This window comes from Aythya fuligula, chromosome 1, assembly GCF_009819795.1.
Source record: "Aythya fuligula isolate bAytFul2 chromosome 1, bAytFul2.pri, whole genome shotgun sequence".
NCBI classification, from domain to species: domain Eukaryota; kingdom Metazoa; phylum Chordata; class Aves; order Anseriformes; family Anatidae; genus Aythya; species Aythya fuligula.
In genome coordinates this window covers 57,276,473-57,295,389 of record NC_045559.1, presented here as the reverse complement: position 1 = coordinate 57,295,389, position 18,917 = coordinate 57,276,473, and the positions used below count along the sequence as shown (strand labels likewise).

The 18,917-nt window shown below is 48.1% G+C and overlaps 1 protein-coding gene across 1 annotated transcript in view; it reads left to right on the top strand.

The window, feature by feature from the left end:
- Positions 1-1,705: 1,705 nt before the first annotated feature.
- RFX4 (regulatory factor X4) overlaps positions 1,706-18,917 on the top strand; it is a 91,131-nt gene continuing 73,919 nt past the window's right edge. The window contains exons 1-2 of the mRNA XM_032196972.1: positions 1,706-1,760; positions 18,040-18,126. Coding sequence (XP_032052863.1) covers positions 1,718-1,760; positions 18,040-18,126 — 130 coding nt within the window. The 5' untranslated portion in view covers positions 1,706-1,717. The remainder of the gene's footprint in view (positions 1,761-18,039; positions 18,127-18,917) is intronic.

Below are 18,917 nucleotides of genomic sequence, written 5' to 3'. Positions count from 1 at the left end.
GGGCTGCCCCTGACAGGGCGCTAATGGCGGTGGGCAGGCAGGGGCAGGCCAAGGGGGTCTGCAGGGCTCTGGGTTGTGTCCCCACAGTGTGTCCCAAAACCATATCCCCACAGTGTGTCCCTACACCGTGTCCCCATGCTTGTCCCCCCACACCGTGTCCTGGCTGGGTGCTGCCAGCCCTGCCGGCCCTGCCCGCCTCAGGGTGTGAGGGCACTGCGACCCGCCAGGCTTCCTGCTCGGCAGCCTCGCCGCTTGTTTTGCTGTGGGTTTTTTCTTCTTCTTCTTCTTCTTTTTTTTTTTTTTTTTCCCTGAGGGGGGGCAGTCTGGGTGTTGGGAGGGGAGAGGGGGAGAAGAGTGGAAAACGTTGGCTCTGTCCATGGTCAAAGTAATTCAGCTATAATCCCCCTTTCTCTTCCTCTCCTGGAGCCCTATTCATATTCTAATCACAGCTTTTCCTTCCCTAAACCAGCCACTTTTATCGCAGCCCCAGCTTTGCACTTTTACTTCCACTTCCAGCACATACAACCGCACGCAGAATAAGCAACTTTTCCCAGCCTGGCTCCTGCCCCCCCCCCCTCCCTCCGCGACGCCCTGACCCTAAAACCGGCATCCTCGGGTTAGGGTCCGTGAGGGTCTGTTAGGGTCCGTTAGGATCCATTGGGGTTTGTTAGGGGCTGTTAGGGTCCATTAGGGTTTGTTAGGGGCTGTTAGGGTCCCCCCTGCTCCCCCAAGACACGAAGCTCCCTGGGCAGCCAGCCCCGGGGCCAGGCACCGGCACCGGCCACTGGCAGCTTCTCCCCACACACCCCCCTCTCTGCTCCTTCCCTACCCACACACGTCGCCCCTTTTTTTTTTTTATTTATTTTATTTCTTTCCTTCTTTCCCGATAAACTACGCTCGCAGGACGTTTGGGAAGCTGTGCGGCTCTAACGCCATGTGCCCGCGCAGGAGGAGGAGGAGGAGGAGGAGGAAGAAGAGGAGGAGGAGGAAGGAGGAGGAGGAGGAGGAGGAGGAGGAGGAGGAGGAGGAGGAGGAGGAGGAGGAGGAGGAGGAGGAGGAGGAGGAGGAGGAGGAAGGAGGAGGAGGAGGAGGAGGAGGAGGAGGACGGCCGCGGCCCCAAGGAGCGCAGCCCCGCGCCTCCTGCCCGTTTGAAGATCTAAGCCAATTTTGATCCGGGGCTGTAATGAGCCAAAGGCGTTGGGTGGGGGCCGGGGGGGAAGGGAGGAGTGGAAAGGCCGCTGGAACTTTAAATAAGAAAAACGTTTCTAATGCTCTAATAGAAGAGGGAAGTCGAAGTGTTGGGATTGCGTAGATCTAAGGCCCCCCTTTTTGGAGGAAAGCTTTTCTTATTCAAAACAGCATCACAATGGGCTTCACATTGAGCCTTGCCACATCCCCATCTGAGTAGCAGCCATTCATCAGGCTGGCTGGCCTATCAATGACATTTCTCCCATCAGGGCTTCTATAAAATGATGCTTTTTCCCATGAAACATCCGCAAACATTTTGACGGGTCTGGCTTTGCCCTGCTGGATTACGGAGTGTCCCCCTCTCCCTCTCTTTCTCCCCCCCCACCCCCCCCCACCCAACCCCACGATCTGCCTCTGCCCTCTCCCTCCCCACCCCGCTCCCTGCCCCTCGCCTGGCTCCGCGCACCCCTGAGCTGGGGCTCTCCGCACCCCGGGACCTTGGGGCTCCCGTCCCGTCCATGGGAAGAGCATGCATTGTGGGTTGCTGGAGGAACCCGATATGGACTCCACAGGTAAGTGCCCCCCCTCCGCTCCCCCTCGCCCGCCGGGGAGCGCTTTGCAACTTGACAGTGGCGCCGGGGACACAGCGGCCGCAGGGTGCGGGCTGAGCCGGCCAGAAGCGACGCAGCCGAGGGGCTTTCTCCTTTCTTTCCCCCTCTCCCATCCTTTTATTCCTTTTTTTTTTTAATTATTTTTTTCTTTTTCTTCGGCAAACTAATCCCTCTCCGCTTCTACTTTTAGGCGCCCGCTTAGGCTCGAGCGGAGCCCCTCAGAGGAGCCCAGCCCCGGGCTCGCCTCGTCCCATCCTTGGGGGGGGGACACGGGGACACGGGGACACGGGGGGTGCCGCTCCCCCGAGGGCCCAGCCCCGACGACCCCCCTCTGCCACCCCCGAGGCCGTGTCCCCAAGCAGGGCCCGGCCCCGTGGCGACCCCACAGCGGCTCCCGGCCCCTCCGCATCGCTCGGAGCCCGCTGCTCCCCTTCCCCACCGGCCCAAACCCTCCGCAGAGGGGGCACCAGCAGGCCCGGAGCCAGCCTCCAAACCAACCTCGGCGATCCCAGTTTATTTTATCAGCCCCCTCCCTCCTTCCTTCCCTCCCTCTCCCCCTCCCTCCATCCCTCCATCCATCCCTCCTGCCCGGCCACAGCCTCCGAGGGGGCGCCTGGAGAGCAGGACCGGGGTACCCCCGACGGCAGCCCCCCAGCAGCCCCCTAAACCCCCCACAGCCCCCCATAACCCCTCAAAGCCCCCCACAACCCCCCCACAAACCCCCAAAGCCCCCCGAGCTCCGGGCCGGCCCCAAGCCTCTGTAACGGGGCACGCCGGGGGTCGGCGGGGCACGACCCTCCCCGCTCCGCTCCCCTCCTCCCCGGGCTTTCCCAGCCGTCGGCCCCAAAAGGGCGTTTTGCGAAACGATTTTAGCGAGGCGAAACCGAGAAGAGTAATTAATTAAAAAGAAAAAAGAAAAAGAAAAAGAAAAAAAAAAAAAAAAAAAAAAAGGAAGAGATTAAAAGAGGGGAGGCTGCCCTGCGCGGCTGCTCGAGGGGCCCGGTTTTGGGGCGCTGCCACCGGTGGGGGCTGTCCCCGCGGGGACCCCAAAGGCCCCTGCCCGCCCCAAAACAGCTCCGTTTTTCTTTCTTTCTTTTTCTTTTCTTTCTTTTCTTTCTTTTTTTTTTTTTTTTTTTTCTTCTCTGCCCTGCCCCAGAAGCAGCTCCGGGAGTCCCGTCGGCGGGCAGAGCCCTCGTCCCGCGGTGCCGGCAGTGATTTAAGGGCGCTTATAGGGCGCTGCTCATCAGCCACCCCTTCGGCCGTGCGGAGCAGATGGCCCAAAAAAGTGGGGCTGCGCCGCTGTCGCATTCAGGCACCTTCACCCCCCACCCTTTTCAGGGGGCTTAATCCAATTAGCTTTTCTCCCGAGTTTCGCTCGTTAGAAGAGCCTGTGGCGGTGCGGGGGAAATCTGGCTTCGTCGGGGAAAAAAAATCGTGGTTTAATTTCTCCTTAACGGGTTTGCCTCGCCCCCCGACCCCAAACCTCCCCCAGCGGCCTCAAAGCCATCACCCGCAGCTCCCCCGGCCGGGCAGCGGCTGCGGGGCACCGGGGGGCTTTTTGGGGGCGCTGGGGGGGGAGACTTTTGGGGTGCTGCCCCCCCGGAGCCCCCCACCCGCCCCGTCCTGGGATCCCCTCTCCTGCCCCGCGCCGTGCACGGCCGCAGCCCCCCCTAGTGACACGGGACGGGGGTCGGGGACGGGACGGGGACAGGGGGGACACGCGGGGGTCCCGGGGCCGTGCCCCGCCGCCGGAGGGCAGGAGGAAGGCCCGAGGAAGAGGAGGCTCTTCCTCGGGGAGCAGCCTCGACGGGACCCGCCGCCTCGCCCCCCGCATTTGACGGCAGAGCCGCCGCCGGGCTGGGAGAGCCACAGGTCTTAGGGACGCGCTTTAGGGTTTCGGAGCCCGTCCAAAATTCTCCCCCCATAAAAGCGGCACGAAGCCTTTCCGCGCCCGGCTCGGGGCTGGGTCCGATCCGGCGACCTTTCCCATCAGCTTTGCCATTTAAAGAGCATCTGGCGTGCGAGCGCCGGCTGCGGGGAATTAATGGCTTTCGTATCCCGCTGTAATTAATGAAATCGCCGATATTGATAATAAATCGCTGGACGCTGCGAGCCAAAGCAGGGGTGACATTTGAGAGCACCCGCCTAACACTCAGGAGTGAACTCCGAGGTCCGGATTTTTATATATATATATATAATTATTATTTTTTTTTGATCCAAACGAGCTTTGGATTTCGCTGCTGCAAATTGTTTGCTGCGCTTACTGCAGCGCAGTTTGCTAACAGAAGAAGTTGCTCTTGTTTTCGTTTTCTCCCTAGCTAATAGGCGAGCAAAACTGTGATTTATTTTTGCCCCGGGAAATTAAAAAATATATGTATTTACTGCTCCGAGATTTGCGTTTATAAAGGCTCTTACCTGCTGGGCAGTTAAGAAGATCCTAGGATACTTCTGAATCCTAAATTTGATGCGATACAAACACGCAACACCACCGGTTCCTCATACAACCGGACCTGGCTATTTGCTTTATGTGACCACGAACCTTATACGATTTCACACGTGGAAGAAAGGGAACAGAAAACCCAACAAAAGTGTCTCGGTGCCTGCTGGCCGTGGCGTTCCTGCAGCCGGTGTTAGTGCGGCAGGGCCCGATCCTCGGCAGGCAGAGCTCGCTGTCCCCAGCGGGACAGACATGGGGCTCCCAGCATGTCCCAGCGCTGGATCAGGTCCCTTAGGTCCCTTCCTCACAAGGATTTATTTATTTATTTATTTATTTTTAAGTTTGTAAAATCTGTGTTTGTTTTTTTTTTACAAAGAGGTTTGTAAATTGGCCAAAATTCTCATGAGCTAAGAAGTTCGTCCTAAGTTTGGCACGCAGGAAAGAATGGTTTTATGATTTATTAGTCTGCAACCGAATTAATCCTAAAATACTTGGGGAGGGTGAATTGCGGGACTTTTCAGTCTGTTATTTACCTGCGGGGAAGGAAAGCTCTTTAAAGGGATGGAAAGGGAAAAGAACTAAAACAAGATTTTACATAAGAATAGCTAGACAACGGCAGGAAATTATTTTGTTTATTTAAGTCCCGGTTTGGGGCTTACAGTCCTCAAAATTTTACTCGGGTAAAACCCTGATTAAAGAAGTGGCTCCAGACTCAGGCAGACTTTTTGCCTGTGGGACTGTAAAGAGCCCCGCAGCCTCGGTGGCCGGCCACAGCCGCACGTCTCCTGCGGCCACCACCGAGCGTTTCGCGAGTTGGAGCGGGCAGAAGGGGGACATCCCCTGGGACACCGTTTCACTTTGTAGGATTTCGCCCCGGCGAGACAGATGACATCGTGGGAGCGCTGAAATCCGCGGGGTGGTGAAACTCAGTGCCTCTTCAGGGGCAGACTTTTGAAGAGGCAGCCTTAAACACAGCCAGGGCTTGGTGCCCCGTAACAATGCCTCGAGAGCGGCGGCGGGCTGTCATGTAACTAACACAAATATAAGGTCAGTCCTTCGGGGGATACTCGATGGGGCATTAAAGTCCAAATAATTAGCTCACCATCCCGCCAGCCCCGAGGTTTGTGAATTTTCTGAGTTCACCCACTTGTCCGTTTCCCCGCGTCGGTGCTGGATTTTCCATTTGTTTCATTGTGTCTGAAAATGAATGCCCCGCACGGTCTGGCCCTGCTGGAGCCCGGCGGCCCAGCGGCCGAGGGGATTGCATTGCTAAGGCTGGGGTTAGGGAGATGGATAGCATAAAGGGCATTTGATGGCTGAGCGATCCCATAGATAGCAAGAGCAGGAAGGAAGAGTACGAGGTGGCGAGGAAGGCAGGGGAGGCCTCCGCCGTGATTTTTTGTTGTTGTTTCTGTATTAAAATCATGTTTACAATCATCTGTTAGGTCCTACAGAATTGCGCACGTGTGCGGGAGAGTTTCTGTGGGTATTTAAAACAGTTTGCTGGTGGAGATGGCTCCTCATCCCATGCCTTCTTCCCCACGAGGGAGGGAAGCACCTGTTGAGGTGTGTGCCTCGGGAAGGGCAGGTGCGTGGGGTTAGCTGTAATGATCCCTCCTTAGGGCCAGGAGTGTGCAATAACCTAATTGCCTCTATTTCCCTGGCATAATCGGCAGCCCTGTCCTGCCTCTATTCCTATTTATTTTCTCCCAGGAGGCTAGACCCAGGAGCAGTTTATCAGAGTTGAAATGCTAACTGGTGTCGGAAATGGGGCTGAGCCGCACAGGCTTACTGCAAGAGCCCTGGTTTCATTCCCTGCATATAAATAATGGGTTGGGATAAACATCCCGGGCCCGTCTGATAAACTTGAAATCAAAAAGGTGGAGAGGGTTAAACAGCGCCCCAGCTCTTGCTGCACCCAGAAATGAAGAAAAAGCACGTTTGCAGCTTCAATTGCCTCAAGGCTGAAACACAGGGCTCAGCGCCGTCTCGTTTCCTTCACTTTAGTTGCAGTTCCGCACTTTGTTGCCTTTTATTGGTAAGTGAACTTAATTTATCTAAAATGGAATTTGTTACAGCAGCCGAGCGGTCGACTCGCAGCTACGAGTGACAGGTCCGCAATTAATTAGCGGCTTATCCCGGGCATTTTTGCGCAGGACCCCAAATATTATGGTGAGGGGAAACAATACATTTCGGATAGCTGGAGCAGCCTGCGAAAGAGCCACTCGCTGAAACATGCGGTGTGGGGAGAGAGAGGGGTGTTGAGTTCAGAGCAGCAGGCTGGCTCCTCCAGGCACACAGTCAGTAGACGTGAAACTACTTGTGCTCACCTTCCTTTTCTTCTCTTCTTGAACTTTTCCTGATTAGAGTAATCCTGTCAGGCTTCCTTCATCCTATTTTCTTCAGTGCAGCTGTTCTCGCTGGCTTGCCTACTTGGGGCAAGGCTTATAGATGTGTTACAGTGAGCTCATTGTATAAAAAGCATTTTATTTGCATGTAAGTTTGCAAAAGAGACCCCTAAGTCAACCAAACAGCGTAATTACCATTTTCTCTGTAGCAGGTAACAATGCTAAAGGAGTAATGTACATTTTTGTTGTTGCTGCTGCTTGCTTGCTTTCCCTACAATGTTATTCCTTGCTGAATTATGTCGGAGGTGCTGGACCAACCTCAGCTGCAGCTGAGGAAGGGCGGTGTGGAGGGGGAGCCCGTTTCACCGGGGGGTCTCACGAGCTGGGCAGCCAGTGCTGGGGGTGACCACCTGTGTCCTGGGCCCTGGTCCCCCATGGTGACGGCAATGTAAACCTATTTCAAAGGCCCCACAGAACATCCTGTCCCTAACCCATGTCGTTTTCCAGTACCCTGTAACGAAGGCACAACCTGCTGCAGGAGACTAAAAGCTACACTGTGTCAGAGGACAGGCAGGAAGGGCTGTGTGTTTTGCTAAGATGCTAGGATCCTGAAGAAACAGGTCATTTGTTGAATAAACTACCTGAATGTTCAGAGAAAGTAGACCCAATCTTACCTTTAAAGGAAAAAAAAAAATCCTTAACAACCTGACTTGTGTGATTTAACCTTAAACATGTGTCAGGATGTCCTGTTTAAGCAAATGACTGTTTAATGTTGTTAGCTTTTTGCAGCATGGCTTGTAGGTGCTCTGCTCTAGCTGTTAGCATCTCCAGTGCTCAGAGGAGAGTAAAATGTCCCTCTACCCCCTTTAGAACCGAAGCAGCATGGGGGAAAAAAAATTCCTGGCTGTTCCTCGACCGTCAGTGGCCTGACAGACACCATAAAAAAGTGGAGCAAGTAAATGTGGACACGGAGTTCTGCTCAAAGTCTGGGCACAGCCGCGGCGTGCTGCCCCGTGACAAGATGTGCCAGCTCATGCAGTGGGTTTTTCCCAGGTCCATCAGCTCACACTGTGGCTAAAGGGAAGGGGTTTTGCCCTGTAGAGTGCAAGCATGGCATGAGAGCCAGAGCAGGAGCTCCTGCACAGAGTATGACAGGTCTGCAACACACATCTGGTGCACATTAAGGGCGGCTGCTTCTGGGCTGCAGCATCGGGGTGGCAATGGGCACTGGCTCAGAGGAAGAGTGCTGAAAAGAGACCTCCAAGGTCTGCTGTGGAGCAAGGTGAGATTTGCTCCGTGCCTCATGCAGGCTGAGAACAGGGACACCCAGCCGCCTGCTCTGCTCCTCTGCTTCCCCTTCCTCCCAAGCGTTGGCAGCAGCAGGTCCCGCTGGTCTAGCGCAGGTTTCCCAAGGTTGGAGCTGACATTCCTCTCCTCAGCGCGGAGCCACACGGACAATACTTTTGCAGGGGCCCCTCTAATGCAAACATTTTTTTTTAAATGAGTTGTGGTAGGGGCAGCAAATGGCCTCCATTGAAAAGAGGTGGGGAGAACTGGGGAGGATTGCATTTGCAGAGCATTTTAATCACATGGATGGAGCAGTGTGTTCACCTCTCCTCCTTGCTGGGTCATTTCCACTTTGAGCTCTGCAAACAGACCATCTATTGAGCAGTTAGTATTCAGTGCTGAATATTCAATACTAGACTCTTGTTTTGGTGAGTCTTAGGCGAAAAAAAAAGGAGGAGGAAAGAAGACTTCTCTTTTTTCTCATGTTCCCTCCCTGAGTTTGCTTTGCATATTGTTCAGAGGAGACTGGAGGCTTCTCAGAAAAGCCAGGCTCCTAGTTTTAAAAGCACTGGTCTAGTTTCATAGTACTTTCTAAGGGGAGGGAAGAGACAGTGTCAAAGGACCTAAATTCATACAAGGTTTAACTGTAAATCTAGGCGCTTTGGGATGGAGCGAAGACTTTCTGAGCTTATTTGAGTTGTAAACTTCATAGCCCCAAATGCTTGCTCTATGTACACAGGTTAGTTCTGTAAGGACCCCTTCTCTGCTCATCTTGGCACACAGATATTCTCTGGGTGCACTTTGAGAGCTGAAAGAAACAGTGCTCACTATTTGTTTCTCCCTGGTTAGAGCCATGTTTGCTCACAAAATGGTTGTGAGCAATGTAATGGCCGCATCCTATGACAGTAGCGAGCGGCTGCTAGGTTTGGAGTAATGTGCATGAAGTGGGGAAAGTGCCCTCAACTTCTGTAAATAGTATCTCTTTCCTTTGATTTACTCACTTCTTCAGTCAAGTGCTTGTCTCTTTCTTACTGCTGTGGGTTTTCTCTGCACACATCTGTCTGTCTTTTTCTCCTGCTCTTTTAATCTTCCTGACTGGACTCCATTTCTGATGAGAAATATTTACTGCAGTCCCATTCCTTTGGTGTGTGACCTCTTTGCTCCCCATTTTCTAAAACTCTCTTCTCTACAGTTACTTTCTTTCCTCCCTTCCTTTATTTTCAGTCGTGTCCTTTTCTTTGCTATTCTTCATTTTGCTTACTTTTCACCTCCTCTCCAACAACCATCCTTCTCCCTCTTCTCTCACCTCCCTGAGCCCCACAGCCAGTGCCTCTTGTATCTCCCACCAGTGTCTCATCTTGCTGTTTTGTCACCTTTGCTGGTCTGTCTTACTGATGTGCTGCCATTTCTGTGCCACTTTGGCTTTTCTTCTGGGTCCATCAGCCCCTATGGCAGAAGGAAACATTTCTTGAGCACCTGATGCAGATCCCGTTTCTTGCTGAGTCCCAGGTTCCCATGTTGAGCCAAATGACCAGCCCCGTGCACTGGTTAAGCAGAGCTGAGCTAAGGGTTTGAGGACTCTGTCTTCCTGTGCATACTGGTGAGCTGAGGGACCATGGTAGCAGCAGGGAGTGTCTAACCCAAAGAGCTAGTGAGCAGAGACTGACTCCTGCTGTAGGGTAGGGGGACCAGGGACATTGGGTTAATTATGCAGAAGTGACCGCCATCCTCTGATGAGCTCTCTAGTGTGCCTCATATTAATTGCATAGCATAAGAATTCGATGAAATCTGGGGCAAAAAGGGCATTAAGAAGCCCTGTGCTTCTTTTTGGAAGAGAATAGGACTGGAAGCAGCCAAGAGGCATGTCTGAGTTTTCTTGGAAGGAAACATTGTGGGTAAATTGGAGACAACGATAGCATTGATATTGCTTCATGCAGCAGACCCTGAAGGGCTGAAGCTCTACACTTCATCGTGCTCTGGAAGAGTGTGCTCTCTTTGCTGTACAGGAATTGGTGCTTGGAAAGCTCACAATATGTGTGATCATCCTGCTGATGACAAGGTTGGCTCTATGTTGCACAGTTGTGTAGATTACGTGCTCTGGAGAAGCTGATCTGGTCAGGTACTGGTGTCATTAGCTTAAATCACCTCAAGTGAAAGTGAGGAAATGTCACTGGACCGAAACTGGTTTGGGTGAGGTATCTTCACTCTTAAATGGGGAATGGCCCTGACACAGCAAAAAACAAGTGCTAACTACTGGGCTGTTGAAAATTACTTTTTAAAGAATAACGATAGCATGTGTATTTGACCAGGAAAGAGAAAAGGCTACTCATGATTAACATGCATACTCAGTTGGGAATATGCTAGCAATATGGCATGTGATCCCAACAAAGGGAACAGATAGCACTTCAAAAGTCCTGCCTGATCCAGGGTAGAGGCTGCCCTAAATGCCAATATCAATGCGCAAAGAAATCTCATTCTAGGATTCACAACTGTCTTGATCTACGTTAAGGATACATCTTCTTAATGAGGAATACTATGCCCTGCTGCTGTAGTACTTCAATGAATGGATCACATTTAGCTGAACGTCTGCAGAGTAAACATAGCATAACAAGAAAGCAACATTTCATAAATTGCAGTTTTCATATCCATGTTTTCTGGATGGGTTAAAAGATGACCTGTGGTGCTTTCTGTTTATCAGTTTAAACAGACAGTGCCAATTTTTTAATGTACCTTACCAAGTGGGTTAGCAGGAAGATGAGAACTAGGAGTATAAGCCAGGCAAAACAAAACAAAAGAGCTCCCAGAGATTCAAGAAAATCGTTCTTTGCTCTCTTATGATATCATGACATATCTCAGGATGTTTCACCAGAATCACAAAAAAGAACTAAACCATCCCTGCCAATGTCTAGTAAGTGCCCTGGACCAATGTCCGTTAACCCTGAAAGAGTTCCAAGGGAACTGCATGCCAAGAAATGAGAACAAAAGGGATGACTGCAACAAGAGCGCCCGACATTTTGCCCTGTTGGAAGGGAAATGAAGTTAGATTAGCAAACAAAACGCCAAGGTATCTGGCAGCTTGTCAGGCTAGCGGCTCTACCATCTGCACCAAGGCCATGTGTCACTGTCATCCCTGAAGAGCAGGTATCTTGGAAGGACAGGAGATGGCTATGTAGGACCAAGGAGGACACCGAGGACTCCACTCCTGTGGAGCCTGAAGATGCTCCTGACAGCTCGCGCTCACTGACTGAAGGATCCGTGCCATGCCAGCCGACAGCTCAAAATGAGGCACCAAGGAAAAAATCAAGGCTCTGTGTGGCAGGTCTACCTTGGCAGTCAAAGAGGAGCTGTTTTGTGAACAGGAGTGTCTAAGTGATGGAGAACTGAGCGGGAACAGTGCTTGGAAGACAGCCCTCTTGGTCTTACAAACTTTTCATTTGCCAGTGGAGAGGAGAGATTACATCATCTGCTGAAGCCTAAAGCTTAGAAAATCCCAGTGTGTTTGATTAGCTGTCCTTAATACCTTGTTTTGCTTTATTTTAGCCGATTTTGGTAAGTTTAACACCCTCCATGGGAGCCAGCTGCTGCCAAGCCCTGTCATGTTACTGGTGTTCAGTTGCTTATAGCATTGTGCAGGGGCTAGCGTAGGAGATCTTTCTCAGGTCTTGGTTTTACAGTGGTCTGAGGTTTCAGAGAGAAGGTGATCTTTCTTTGCTTTCTTTCAATTGGGTTCTTTAAATGCTTTGAACATGCTGCTGCAATCAGCCCTCACATCACACCAGCAGTGTTACATTTCACAGGTGGCAGATGTACAAATAACCAGCAGTGATGCACTGAAAGGTGTGGGGAGATTCGGAGCATGAATCCTGCTTCTTGTCAGAGCAGGCATCATGTGCAGCAGGTACTAGAGCAGGCTTTCAATCCTGTGAAGGTCAGGCTTCTGTTTTACCTCCTAATCATTACCCCTACAAAAAGGACTAGTCTCTTTTTGCTTTCGAGAGACTGTTTTAAACCCATGATTTGTCTTCCAAGATGATATAACCAGTTGATCCAAGACACTGAAGAATTATTAGGAATAGGTTTTATTTGCATCAGAGAAAATATGTAGGTATTGTTTTTTTTTTTTTTTTTTTTTTTTTTTTTTTGCTTTACTGTAATTCATACAGCAACAGAAATATTTAGAGACCTGGTTAGAGATTAGATTTGCAGCACTCTGAGGGCTGGTCAAAGCAGACAGACTGTTCTGATGGGGCTGAATTCAACAGCTGTAGAGGTTGGAAGTTTTCTGTCCACAGCAATGGTGCAATACAGACAGCAAGAGTGAAGTGTTTGTCGGGTGGTGGCATGTTTCAGACTGCATTCAGCAAGATAACCTCTACAGAAAAAAGCCTTGATGTGTCATGCAGATCTCAGCATTTATTTGGAGACAGGTGATAGAAAAAGCTGTGAGGGTGGTGAGGGTTTTCCTATAAAGGATAGAATATCATCTCATCAACCCCACACTAGGCATGGGAGGTTCAATGACCTCCAGTCAGTTCCTTGAACTATCTCAGGTGCAGCTTTCACCTGCTAAATCTGCTCTTTGCAATCCTTCCCTTTGGCCTAGCAGGCTGGGTGAGCAGCTAAGCAGCACTGCTGACCAGCTCAGTACCAATGCTTGGCAAAGAGAAGCTGCAGGAAGAGATGAGTAACTCTTCCCTCGGAGAGCAACAAGCAAGTAACTCAAGGCGGTGTTGAGGCTCTGTATGCATGAGAGGAGTTTCTTCTGTGACAGGAGCTTGTGAAATTGTCTGTCATCACATCTGAGTATTCATTTTTCCAATAAGGTCTCTTGTAAATCCACAAAAACTTTGGTTCCTTTGTGATTGCATCGCCTATATTTTTGCATACCCTTGCTCACAGCTTCTATTTTTTTTTTTTTCCAAATCTTCCTTAAGAAATTGGGGGGGAAATGACAGCAGAATAAAAAGGAGTCTGACTTGTAGCTGTGCCCTCCAAGTTGGTACATGGCTCGGGTAGTAGTCTGGGTCCTGGCAAACCTGTTTCTTTTTCCAGAGGTAGTTCTTTTTCAGTGACAAGTGAACTTTTGTAGAAGAAATCCTGGTCCCTGTGCAGACCACAAAGTAAACTGCCATGCTTGTTGGCAAACTGCTCTAATATTTGGAGTATGGGAGCTGATCTAGAGCTGATGGATTATGAGAGGGATGCCTGTGCAACTGCTGGGGCCATGGTGCAATAAGTGCTCGGTGACTGTGCAAACTATGATACTGTGATTACCAGAAACCTTGTCTATCTTTCTAGAACATAGGTGTTTTCATCTAGTACAACTTCAGTAAAAAATAGCTATTCAAAATGATGCCAGTCTTACAACCACACTCAGATCACAGGTTAGGGCATAACTGGGTAAAAACATTACAGTTAGTACCACTGTATCATTAAGAGGTGAGGTGAAATGCGGCACATTCAATGACTACAGAGTTTCATTTACTCCATAAAATCTTTTAATCTGCCTTCAAGATACACACCCACCCACTGGGCTGCATCCCGTGGCTTTGGTGCAGGGCATGCGCTCACCCCCCAGCTGTGTCACACAGCTCCTCCAGCTGCTTCTGCCATCCTGCTCAGGGCTGAGCAGGACGAGGTGGCTCTCAAAGGCCAGAAGAGTGATTAACATGAGGGAAACTGGTGCTGCAGAAACACTCAGCCCTCCTGGCAGAACAACACAGCAGCTGCAGAAACCAATGCTGGCTGCAGCCAGGCCTAGCTCTTTTTCCCTGCTACACCATACACCCAGGTGGCCTTTGTGCTGCTCTTGCTATGGCCAGGCATACATGGGAGACATAATGCTTGTGAGTTTTTTCTCCTCTGGGCTGCAGATACCTTAAGCCAATAATCATTATACAAACAAGACAGAGTAATTATCTCATTAAGCAGTCAATATGCAGGCCTCACTGCTGTATTCTCCCCTTAAATGAGGCTCTGTAGGGAGAAGGCCTTTCAGAAGTGTCTTCCAGGAGCAAACTCCTTTTTCTGAAGGAGATCATTTATTCAACTAATTTGTCAAAGATCTATTAAAAAAAAGTTTTTGCTCCTCTTTCCTGATAGTTCATGGAAGCTTCTGCCACTGACAAGCTCTCATGTGCTTGCTTCTATTCTGGGGCTTCCCCAGGCCTTCCATCCCACTTTGGTATCGAAGCACTGCCTAAATATGTTTGTCAGGATGTAGAGAAGAGCCTTGGTAACCAGTGGGGATGAGAAAAAACAGGTCAAGTTTCGACCTCCTAAAAACAGGTTGAGTTTAAACAAACTTTTGTAGTTAAAAGTATCGGTGGACGCATTTAATGGAAATATTCTCATTCCTGAGGCTCAGTGGATTTGTCAGGCTTGGCAAGGTTAGGACCAAAAGAGAAGAGGGCTGGAAATAGTTCCATAAGCTTTTTTTAAAATCCATCCTTCAAAAGCTCATTGGGAGCAATTTATTTTTTGTTTGTTTCTGTCATGATTATTCTCAAACTATTTTGTAAGAAAATTGACACTGGCAAAATTACTGTAATTTGATAATCTTCTCTTTTCCTTCACACTGGAATCCTGCAAAAGATATAATTTATTTTAATTCAGTGGCTGAGGGACATAGTTGTGTGCTTCATTCTTATTTACTTTTGATCCTTGCAAAACTAAATAATTGATACAGCACTTAAAGGTCTCCCTTCAAAATGTCATTAAATGCATCTAATTTGCATTCTTCACTAATAAGACTGTAATAGTTTCCATACAGCATAACAGTACGGAGTTATCAGTGTATGACTATACTACACTTTACTGTATATTAATTAATTACTTTTGCCCAGATGTTTTTTAGCTAGTGCTGATCCTTGCTCAAACCATTGTGCTGGTATGACTGAGGGTATCGTACGCTGGGCCTCAGGGTGGGAAGGAGTCCCACGGAGCAGGGAGGTGAGATGCCCTAGGATGTGATACACTGAAAGCATGGTGAGGAAAAATATGCCTTGAGATGTAGGGCTCTCTCCTGCTCTCATGGGCACCAACCACTAGAAATTTGGATTTTTTTCATGTTGTTTTAATGACCCAGTCTGATAATGGGCTTCTACTTAATTGCTGCTTGAACCCTCCTCCGTGACTGACTGTTCCTGATATGAAATCCTATCTGTGAGAAGTTGGAGGTACCAAAAGCAATAATTTGGGCTCTAAACATATAAAAACTTCCATACCATGTAACCTTGTCTCTCTAAAGTAGAGTGTGATTGGCATCAGCCTTAGCAGCAAGTAATGAAACATCAGTCTAGAGGTGCCACGGTTGTGCACCTGAGTGGTGAGAAGAAGAGTGCTTGGTGTGCACAGGGCTCTGCCCGGTGGCTTCATTATGCTGCGGCAATGTTATTAGCTCTGAAAGAACTTCTAAAAATCAGACTTAATGTTGGCTTTATATTTTGTCTGCTCTGAGTCTATTTTTTTTTTTTTAAAGTAAGGTGCTACCATATCTGGCATCTGTGGACTCCTGAAGGGAGTATTTTCAATTTCAACAAAACCAGTTATATTTTCTCTTAATGCCTGAGGGCATTCTTATTAATATTGGGAGTTAAAAGCTTTGTAAGAACTTTTCTCTTTATACAAACAGTAAAAAAAATCTACTTATTTAATGAAGGAATTTCTTAGAATACTTGTTTACTTTTACTTTACTTGGTTTATGAGAATACAGCCTTTAAAGAGTTAGTTGGTGTTGCCACATTTTGTCATCTACCAAATAATTTGACAAATTTGCCATAAACTCCCTGACATTTTCACTCAAAAGAGTTAGTTTTCTTCATTCTTTGCCGCCAGACAGGTCATGTATCTTTTCAAGCCTGAAGAATTTCTATCAGCTATTTAAATGCAAGGCCACAAAGACAAAGCCAGACTCAGGCTGCAGCGAGCCGAACTGGGGTGATTCAGGACCAAAGTAGTTGCAGCACATAATTAAACTGTAACCGTGCCCTACTCCAGCGGCATTATAGCTTGTAGTGTAAACTGCCTTCCTTACTGACGAAAAGGGGTGTATAAGCAGTGATCATAGCATGTGAACAAGGATGGTGACCAGAGAAGTGCTGTAAACAACGCCTAAAAACTTTATTTCTACTCCTCAGGCAGGGAACGTGACTAAAGATGGCTGCTGCCAGTTCCCTGCTGCCGAGGGAAGAGGATGAGTCCCAGCTTCCCAGCTCTTGGTGCCGGGAGGAAAAGAAAGGGCAGAGCTGGGCATCGGTCTCTCCTTGGCGCTAATGGCAGCCGCCTTTGCTTGTGCTCCCTGCAGCTGGGCTCAGAGCCAAGGGAATTATGTACGGCCATGGCTGTGTGCTGAAAGGAGGAGGAGGAGGTAGGGTAACCTTTCTCAAGGCTTCTTGCACCGCTCTCTGGTGTTATTCTCAGCAGCAGGTTTCTCGTCACCTCATAGCGACATGTGAAGATCCTGCTCTCCTGCTTAAGGTACTAAAACAGGGAAGGAGAGATGCTCTTAGTTCACTTTTAGGGCAGTAAAGGAAATCTGGCACGGAGCGGCTGTGTTGTTGTGTTGGCCCTTGGACAAGGGGGTGGTACGACCCCAGCTGAAGCAGCTGAGCAGCGTGAGGAGGGAAAACCTCAGCACTGCACTGAATTCCCCACAGGTTTGGGGGTTAACAGCTATGCGGGAGCAGGTTAGACAGCGTAGGCTTTCCTGGTAAGTTTTAAGTTGAAGTGTCAGTAAAAGTGTTTTTTATACAAGGCCATGTTGAATTCGATGGGAAAAGAAATATCCTGCACTTCCCTGATGATCAGCCAGGTTAACTCTGATTGCCCATGGATTCGTCAGGATATCTGCTGCACCTCAAAGGGCCAGGCTACAGGGAGGAGGCAGTGCGGTCGCGAGGCTCTGTTGGCACGGTGAGGTTTGGTGAGCTGATACCTTCTCTAACCCACACAGACAGCTTCTGCAAGAGACCAGGCTTTTGCTGTCCTGTTGCACCTGCTGCTGCCGTGGGCTTTCTCATGGCCTGCCTGCTCTGTGCAGGTAGCCTGACATGCCTATGGAAAGCAACCTGTGTCCACTTCTGTCCCTTTGAAGGTATCTTTGCCTTTGTCAGATTGCTGACAGCGAGGCCTGTTTCCCTTTATTTCTCATGTGTGTCTTTGCTCTGTGGGGTTCTTTCCTGTTGTAAGTTGTGGGGTTACCTTGCAGCCTTCCCACCTATCCCTTCCTTTTCTTACTTTGACCACAGTGAGCCCTGTGAATATAAGCCCACCTCTGCCTACGTGTCTGCCCTTGAATGATAATGTTATGAGGGGGGTCAGTTTATCATAGCATTATCCAGGGATTCCAGGCAAACCCAAGGACTCATATTTCATCTGTTGTCCAAGGAGACACCTAGGAAAGTGTGACTTTTGCCCTGAAGACCTGTAACAGTAAATTCCATTGAGCCTGGTGCATCCTCTAAAATCATCAGGGGATGCGTCTTACAGCTTCCAGAAGAGGAACAGCAGAGTTGAATCAATTTAAGACCGTGCCTCATCTGACTGTGTGTGTAATACATAGGAAATGAGAAAAGAGGGAGGAAAGGAGCAGCTGAACACTTACTGAGGAATGACAAGCGCTCTAGTAGTTCGAAAGCTCCTGGCATGGTTCCTGGGGCTCATACCAACCTAGAAAAGATCTTGGTAGAGTCTCAGACTGGGCTTCAGCAAGCACAGTTTGAGCTCCACTGTAACAAAAATTCACATGAATGATTGATTTTACACATGCGAACCACCATTGCAAAAGCAGTGGAAATACTCAGGTACATATGTCTTTGCCAGACTAAGACTTAAAAGTTAATGCAGTTTGTGCATTTCAGTTTCCCCCATGAAATAATTATTTTTTAATGCAGCATGTGATGGGAAGGAGAGCGGATATCCTAAAGAATTTTATTATGTGCATGGAAGCATTTCAGCCTCTGTTTAAAAGGAAAAAAAAAAAAAAGCAACATGTGAGTCTGAAAGCAAGAAAGTGTTTTCCTGCTAAAGAACTTCTGACTGAGCATGTTTAAACAAATGCTTCACAGGACCATCTGTTGAAAAAGAATGCTCCATTTAATTTTGTGTATTAGAAATTTATTTTCAATGCAAAGACAAAACAAAAAAGAGTAATTTTGTTGTTTTGCAGAGAGTTGGATTGAACGATGTCTCAATGAAAGTGAAAACAAACGTTATTCCAGTCACACCTCTCTGGGGAATGTTTCTAACGATGAAAGTAAGTAGCTTTTCATTAATTTAAAGTGCGTGTAAAAGTATCCGAGTACTAATTTCCTGCTATATATGCTGCCACATCCTCATAATATTTTTTTATTAGGTATTTTTGAAGAGTCAACTCACTGACACATCCAGTAGTTTTATCAATGTTTTTGCTGGAATATTGGTTACTTCCCATTATTTACAAAAAAGTAATGCAATCTATGAGTTAAAACATCCAGAAGAATTTGTGCGTCCCTGAATAAAATTTGGATGACCTCTAAAGTGTGCTATTAGTATTAGCTCAGGAGTAAACCCATCTGTTTTATTTTTCACTAGCAAACGCTGTGAGGCTGAAATACAGGAAAAATTGTGCTCTTGTTCAGTACTACTATACTGAATCACACATATATAATCTTTAAATTAAGAATTAAACAATCAGATTAAAAATAAATAAATGAATCCTGATGCTGCTTTCTCTTTAGTTATTGAGAATAAACAATTCTAAATCTAGCTGGTTTTACAATAGCTGTTTTTTCTCATTCTTCTAATAACTTTTAGATCTTGATTTTTTTTTTTTTTAAGCACAGGTAATTAAAGATATCTCTGAATACCTTTAAATAACCAAATTATTTTAAAAATTGTAATGCACTTTTTAGTTTCTTTTAATTTTTCTTTTTATTCGATTTCTATTTAATTTGACTAAAGCAACGTTAGTTTTCATCTCTGTACTTCCTATGTTACTTTGCTACAAGGCCTTAATGCAGAATGAAATCTTTAATTCAGAAATACATCTATATAATATACAAGCAC